An 8,076-nucleotide genomic window follows, 5' to 3' on the forward strand; every position below is an offset into this window, starting at 1 on the left:
AAACTTCTTATTTTTACATTAAAAAATTTTAACATTTCATACCCATAAATATTATATGTTACTTAATTCAGCAAAATTCTCGTATTCTACAGGGGGGGGATTATCATCAAGAAATTCAATTGGAAATGTAACAACTCTAATCTAACTGAGTGTGATATTGATAATGAGTTAAGACATTTAAAAGTAAATTTTACCTAATGTGTGCATCACAATTGGCATTAGAATTTTCATTCCTTAGGAAAACCCTCGTCATGGACAAAGTAAACTAGAAAGAGCTAATAATACTTATTGCATATGATGAACTGCCATGAAAGTTGGTCCTAAAAAAGAGAGATGGATTGTAATGACTCTAATTGACATGTGAACTTATAAGTAATTGAACTCTCTCTTCTTACACATTAGGCCGCGTAGACATCAATTCTAAGTGGATTATAATAATTGTTAAGTTAAAACTCGGTGCATGAATTTATAAATACTCGATGTCCCTCTCTTTTTACATGTTGGTTTTTAAGGATGAATACACCCCAATGCGTGCATAACAAAGAAAGATTGTCATCCCAATATTATGAATGCATTACAGTACTTGTGACCGATTATTTTCCATATTAATTCAACTAACGGCTCTCATCCTGAGTAAATTGAAAATGAAATATGATGGTCCACATAAAAGTTCATTTACATACTATTGCGTGGAACTGCTCAAACCGATGAAATAATTCGCGATAAGTACAATTAGTAGGGATACCAAATAAAATCTAGGAAATTAATTGGAGAGAAAGTGCAGCATCACCATTGTTATCACATTACTGGAACAGTTACAGACAAAGTTGGCATAGGGACACCTTTCTACAGTGACCCGAACCTGAGAAAGATATTTTCATTTTCCTGCGCAATTCCTACTTCCAAAGGAACAAAAACAGACCATTTAAATAGGTAACTAAAAGAGGGGAGAAAGGCATCATACATGAAAAATAATCCAAGCCTCTCAAAAGCCCCTCCAAAAAGGCTGCTTGGTCTCAAAATTAAATTACAGGACGTGGGTACTTGAACGTGGTCAACTGATTAGCTACCACGCAAAAAACTAGACAAAAACCCCACTGCAAATTAATTTCGACCTCTTATTCAAAGTATTAAAAAAAAAAAAATCGACCTCGCAGTAAAACAAATTAAGCAATGAATATGGCAGGAGGTGGTCTATGACTGTGAACCGATTGCAGGTCTTTTGACTCGGTAACAGGATCGGGAAAAACGACTGGAACAATTAAAAACGATAAAAAGAAACTAAAATTTCTTAAGCTGATAGTTTGGGTTGCTGACAAATACAATGATCTTCACGACAGAATTAATGAACTTTCATGGTTGCCCTTTTCACATGAACTTCCGTAAAGCTGGCTGTAAGTTTTTCACAAGATCCTTTACTGTCACGTCCGATTCAACGTCCATCTACAATACAACGACAAGGGACTTGTTATAAACTCATTTATTTAGTGACTAATAATATAAAGAGGCTGCACTGCTGCAGGTATATATTAATGAATTATATATGCGCGTGTGTGTGAGAGAGCTTACCTGAGCGGCAACAGTGATATCAACAGTGGAATTTCCGAAAGGCAAGACGTTGCAACTGAGGACAGACAAATGATGAACGTTTTCGATTTCGCTTAGGATGTTTGCCAAGTGTCCTTTGTTGTTGTTCTTCTCGCAGTGGATTCTAATGAGCACATCTCTATCCGAAACTCTGACTTCGATTTCGGGGAGATATTGGTTGGATTGAGCGTCAAAGTTGATATCAGTTGGAGAGGTTTCATCATCAGTGTAAATCATCTGAGATTTCTTCACAATTATCATTGACTCCACTGTCTTCTTTGATGTCTGTTCCTCAAGTGCCTTCACACGTTCTTGAAGTTGTTTCAAGTATTTGATAGAATCTCCAAGGATAGAAGCCTTGTCCGTCTGCAATTAATCACACATTAAATTAATTAGTACACAACTGATTAGTTACTCATCCTTGGGGAAAGGTTTACTTTTATCTAATTAATGACACTGACTACAACCCAGTTTATTTTACCTATCACAGAATTAATTCAGATCGCACGAATTTGCAAAAAATTGTTACCAACAAATTGTAATCACATGTAGATAGATGTACTCCCCGGAAAAAAAAAAAGGATTAAAGGAAAACACACCTTTTTAAGGCCAGGAACAAGAGCTGAAAGAGCAATGAACCGCTGGTTGAGCTTCTCTCGGCGTTTTCTTTCAGCAATAACATGATCTTTAGCATGTGAAGGATCTCTAATCACAGAACTAACCCTCCTGGGCTCTTGCACTTTTTTTTTGGAACAAAATTGGTCTAAGTAGGAACCCTGAGAAATCAAAGATGATGAAGAATTGATATTTCCGTGAAACGACGACCCAGCGACTGTAGGTGCAGGAGACGAGGTCATCGAGTTCTCAAAGGAAATGATTTGGGACGAAGAAGGAGAAGCCTTTGGACTTGGAGTGATGTAAACTAATTCAGTGGTGCAAGAAGAGTTCCAGCTATTGGTCTTTAACTGTTTTGCTGGCCTCTCAAGTCCATGTTCAACTGCATGATGATGATATTGATACTGGTCAGAAGCTTCACTGTACGAACCACTGGTACTGTCGGGTTCGTGTACTGAGTTTTTGGTCGGATAATACCCCTCATGAGAAGGAAAAGATTGAAAACTCAACCCATCCACTAAGCAATCAAAAGGGCTATTCGTTTGATATTGATTGAAGATGCTCGAATCCTCCATTTCCTATAAATAAAAAATTAAAAGAATTTATCAGAGAAATTAGTAATTTTGATGATAACAAATAACCCATACTCTTCTTCGCATTTAATTCATATAGTGCGTAAATAACTTTCATATATATAATAGTCTTATTTTACCATTTCAGAAACCCATTTAGCTGATGACAATTCCATAGTTCTGAGCCTTTTTTTTCCCCCTTTTGGTTGTGTATTTGAAGCAAGAGGTGGACTTTAGAACTAAACCTGAAATATTAGACAGAGGCACCGGGAAATTAAAATAGTTATTACCAAATTTTCTCTCAGACTAATTCCAAGATATCTCTCACTATAACTCGAAGAAAGAAGCTTCAAATTTAAAGGACAAAAGCAGCATATATATATATATGCTCTAATGCTAATTAACTTGAGTACAACACCTGTACCCAAATCAATCATACACAGGATTCAGAATTTCATCAAAGAAGAGAAAGAGTAAAAAGTCAGTGGAAGCTTTACCTCTGTGCAAAGGAAGTGATGAAGCTGTGCAATTCCAATTGGACAGGATTGAATGATTTTCAATGTTTTATATAGTGGGTACCGTCCGCGTTTAATACTTAATTAATGTTGTTATCACACGTGTGAAAATGCTGTCCTTTGTTGATTTCTATTCATCTGAAGGGCCTTCATTGTCCTTGGACCCAAAAGAAGTCTACGAATAATGCAATCCCATTTTTGTGACTAAAAAATTCTTGTACAGAATATTTTTCTTAGATGTGAATACATAGATATATATGTTTCTCTCGACATATATATGCTGAGTTCCGTCCTCAATTATTGTCTAGGAAAATAAAATTTTATAACACATTAGTTATATATATGCGTATGTATACGCACGACAAAGTTTTATTAATTATTCTTATCATTACTTTGGACAGAAAACTGAAGTATGACATTTTATTTGTATCATGACATCGTATTTGTATCTTATTACCTTTTTAAGGATCATGTTACAGTAAATTACAGTCCAGCCAAATTAGAAGCTGAACCCAGGTCTCATTATTTACTTATATTTATACTAATATGATTGATTGTAAGTTATTGTAAATATAACTTGATAAAAGCCCCTCTTAAAGGTTACCCCCCAAAAACTGAAAAAAAAAATACTTTGGGCATAATGTTTTCAATTAAAAAAAATGAAATTAAAGTCTTTTTGAAAATTCAAGATCGCATATACTCTAATAGTTTAAGAGTCATCTACCTGTCGCTTATAATACCCCAACTTGATGGAAGTAAAGTGTTTCAGTGGTTAATGGACAATCATGGTGTTAAACTTTTTCGTAACCAATAGTGTTTCACTATTGCATTCCAGGTGCATCGTTGTATATGATTTTATTTAATTTAATACCTTCGTAAATTCTAAGACTTTGAATTTGAAATGCATATAGGACAAAAGGTCATATGCCGAGTGCTCTCGTCAAAATGTAAGGGGAGAGAAAATCTTAATCTAAGGATTTTGCCAACGTGTGACAATTTGGCAATTATGCACGTGGGAATGTGGAACCTCAGTGGAAGCTGCAGCCTGCAGCTATCAGCTTTCCCCAGTACGGTGACAGAAAAGATGGCTTTGGCTCCCAAGATTACGAACAAGGTACGAAAATAGTCAAATCAATATAAAACATGGTTTCTTTTCGGCACGGAGCGGAAGCGGACCAGCTTTGCTCTTGCGATAATGATTAATCACATCATCTATATACTATATGTATATATAAGAAAAAACCCTTTTTTAAAAAAATAAAACATTTATGGTTTTGTTTGATCTAGTTAGAAGATTGTTCAAACAGTACAATTGATTCTGTAAACATGATCTTTGGGTTTGTTTAATGGATTTTGAGATCTAAATAAAAGATACAATTATTAAAGGGGGCTGTTGAATTATTCATCAATTGCCAGTTGGAATTAGCCATATAAAATGGGGATGAGTTTGGGCACTCACTGTTCCAGCTCATGAACTACAGATCTGCGCTAGATCTCATAGGGGAGAGGGAGACCTCATCCACAATATTGGGAAGATTATTTATCTCAGTAATTGGCTAACATATTAAGGAAAGAGAGAGTGGGGAACGACCAGGTCACCCACCGAGCTCACGATGTGTTTTAACTTAACTTGAACTTTATTTTATTTTTGTTTCTAGATCAACATTGATTTAGACGTTTTCGTACACTCACGTCAATATAGGCGTTATATTACGAGTTTTTAACATTCTATACATTGACATTTCCACGTATCAAAAAAAAAAAAATGTCATTCTAATTAATTCATATTTCACCAATATTCATATTCATTCCCACTGCAGAAGCAAAAGAATAATACCCACTTAATTTCAAAATAAGTCCCTGGACCTTAATAAACAAAAAAAAAAAAAAGAGATAATGAAATTTAAAAAAAAAGGACTTGTTTGGATTGTTAATTTCTCCATGTCTTCTAGTTTTGTTTCACATTTTGTTGAAGTTCAAACCCATAATTTTCTTTTGTACATGGAAACTGTAAACTGGACAAAACATTTTATTTTAATCCTTTGATGGGTAAATAATTTATATAAATTTAGTTTTATTAAAGGACAGTAGTTTTATGTAATTAATCTATAGCAGTTTATTGGGCCTATTTAACCCCCCCCCCCCCCCCCCACACAAAAAAAAAAAGAGGCTAGAGATCAATGGTTCAAGTTAAAAAGAAATTGCCACTTGGGCTTGTAGCCCAGTGGTGGACCATTGCCCTCAAAGTTAAGCATGACTATGAGGGCAATGGTTCGAGTCCCCACAGACTCAACATCCTCCAATTAAACATAATTGTGTGGAGATTTCTATAAACATCTTTCTCCCTTGCGAAATGCGAGTGGAGTAGAGACATCCCTCCTCCGTGAGGGGTATTTGGGATGGGCATGTACTTCATAGAATAAAAATGTAATAATATAAGTCTCATGTATATATATCTGATTGTAAATATCAGTGTAATGACCTGCTGTCATAGCAGTTGTATATATATCTGTGTAATGCAGTAACCTGATGCTTAATCAGTTTAAAAAAAAACAAAAAAAAAAGTTAAAAAGAAATTAATTATAATAAACGGGACATAGTAACTCTCTCACAAGCGCGTTTCTACATTTGATCAAATATATTTTCTGGTTTGGCATGGCTGAGGGATTATTGAGTAGCCTAATAATAATATTCAAATTATCCATTGAAAATTTTTTTCCCTTTATAGAATTCTATTTTTCATATTTAGTTTATCACACTTAGTGCTCATTTGGGATTATTTTTGAGAGAATTAAAAGTAATTTTGAAAAGTTAAAATCTAATTTTGGGTTTTGATAAATTTTTTGAGAAATCATTTTTAAAACTAGTAAGGTTCACCAAATACATACAAGTGCTTTTAAAATTTAAAGCACTTTTAAAAATAAATTTTACCAAATGTTTAGTTTATTCTCTTTACAGCTAATTATTTCTACAATATAGCTAATAACAATTATTTTAAAATCTCTAATATTACCAAACTAGCCCTAAAATAAGAGGTGAACATGATTCAATTTGTGTCATAAGTTAAGATATAAGAAAATTATAGATAAACTAACAACAACAACAATAACCCACTCAAACAAGCAGCCCATCACATCGAGAATTTAAAAAAAAAAAGGTAAAATTGTTATTTTTTTAATGTTTAAATTTGTAAATAAAACAATTGTAACGTTTATGCATTTATATATGACTAGTTAAATTTCGCTCAAATTCAAATTTATTTATCTATTTCACAAAAATAAAACAAATAAGGCAAAGTAATAAAACAATTGTAGATTGGTTTTTTAAATAAATTATCATTGCAATATAGAGTGAAAATATAAATCTATTATTTCTAGATATCCCTCTTCTGATTTTAAATTGTGGTATATCTTGTATCCCTCGCATAACATTTGTTACCTCGTATCTTATATTTATTAATTTGTTTACTACAATGAGCTTAAATTTTTCCATGAATTAGAAACAAAGGAACAAGTACGCCCAGAAAAACATAAGTTGATAAATTAAACTTCAACTATTGGTGAACAGCTTGATCGGTTTGACAGTCTTATTCAGAGACAGTAATAATAGAGAACGACTAGCTTTTTTATCAGACTCATACGACAGTAACTTCTGGCCAAAGCTCAAATTCGTATCAGTATAGTCCTGTCCTTTATTCTTTTTTAAACCTTTTGATTTTCCTACAGCTATAATTGACAGTAGCTTTCAACCAACAGCGTGATTAACGGGTGACTATGAGTATCTAGTCATATAATTCTTTTTATTATTCAATTATGACAAATCATGTGGTCATCAATTCCTTACTTAGTAAATAACGTAAATTTTTGGTATTCCGCCGAATGTAAATGCTTAAAAATACTGCATTGTCCAAGGAGTTATATCCAATCTTGAGAAAGCTTGTTCATAGGGTTTTGTTTAAACAAGAATATAAATTTTCTAATTTAAAAATGCTAATCTTTTTTAAATAATGACTTTGAATGTAATACCATATGCCATCTACATGTACATGTCAAGATGTCAGTCTACATTTGTGTGGTAAGATCGAAAGAGCTAGAGATCACATGATAAACGTGGTTACTAATAATAAATGTAAATTAAGTTGTAACTACACTTTCTTCTTCGTCGATCCTTCTTTTCCATTGATTTTGATGCTAAAAGTTAAACCATAAAATATTTTTTAATTTGAAGGACTGTAGAGAGTCAAAAAATCTGGTTGAAAGTGCATCATGAAACTGTCACTAATGAAAGTTAGTTGACGAAAGTTTTTCTAGCGGTGCCCACCAAACATGGAACTGAGTTGCTCAATAATTTGGGAAAAATGAATATTAAGTTGTTTGTTTATTTTTTAAATTAAAAATCTCAAAATCAATATTTTTATATTTTATAGATACGTGAATGAACCCTCTCTATATATATATATATAGATTATAAGTTAATTACTTTGTGATCGATGATCATGAAGTTTAAATGCGAATGAGATACCGGCAATGACTGCCATCTTAGAAACTAAATAGCGTATCAATCCTACTTTATAGGAGTTCAAATTTTGTTTCCTAATTCCTAGCTAGCTTTTCCCACTAGTAAGGTGCCCAAAAATTTTAATGCACCAATTGGTTAAGAATTGGCAGCTTCAATAAATTCCATTACGAAATGTAAAGATACTAAAACGAGTATACTTGGCGTCCTTTCTTTACCAAACTCAACGTTTCTCAATTATTAGATGCACGCGTTGAATCCTGACATAATGA

At 33.1% G+C, this 8,076-nt stretch overlaps 1 protein-coding gene across 1 annotated transcript; it reads right to left on the reverse strand.

Moving 5' to 3' along the window:
- Nucleotides 1-1,261: 1,261 nt before the first annotated feature.
- On the reverse strand, nt 1,262-3,300 carry LOC18037691 (transcription factor bHLH25). The gene is made up of 5 exons (XM_006426117.2): nt 3,272-3,300; nt 2,915-3,019; nt 2,187-2,780; nt 1,570-1,953; nt 1,262-1,443 (listed from the first exon to the last, which is right to left on the reverse strand). The coding sequence occupies exons 2-5, from the start codon at nt 2,948-2,950 to the stop codon at nt 1,369-1,371; spliced, it is 1,089 nt and encodes a 362-aa protein (XP_006426180.2). The 5' UTR covers nt 2,951-3,019; nt 3,272-3,300; the 3' UTR covers nt 1,262-1,368.
- Nucleotides 3,301-8,076: the final 4,776 nt, after the last annotated feature.

This window comes from Citrus clementina, unplaced genomic scaffold (assembly GCF_000493195.1).
Source record: "Citrus clementina cultivar Clemenules unplaced genomic scaffold, Citrus_clementina_v1.0 scaffold_7, whole genome shotgun sequence".
NCBI lineage: Eukaryota > Viridiplantae > Streptophyta > Magnoliopsida > Sapindales > Rutaceae > Citrus > Citrus x clementina.

Excerpts from the sequence above, each read along its gene's own strand:
- LOC18037691 (XM_006426117.2), bottom strand. The coding sequence starts at position 2,950 with ATGGAATTGTCATCAGCTAAATGGGTTTCTGAAATG. Across the intron at positions 2,781-2,914 it reads CTAAATGGGTTTCTGAAATG|GAAATGGAGGATTCGAGCAT; the intron begins GTAAAATAAGAC and ends TTTTATTTATAG. Across the intron at positions 1,954-2,186 it reads TTGTTCCTGGCCTTAAAAAG|ACGGACAAGGCTTCTATCCT; the intron begins GTGTGTTTTCCT and ends GATTAATTGCAG.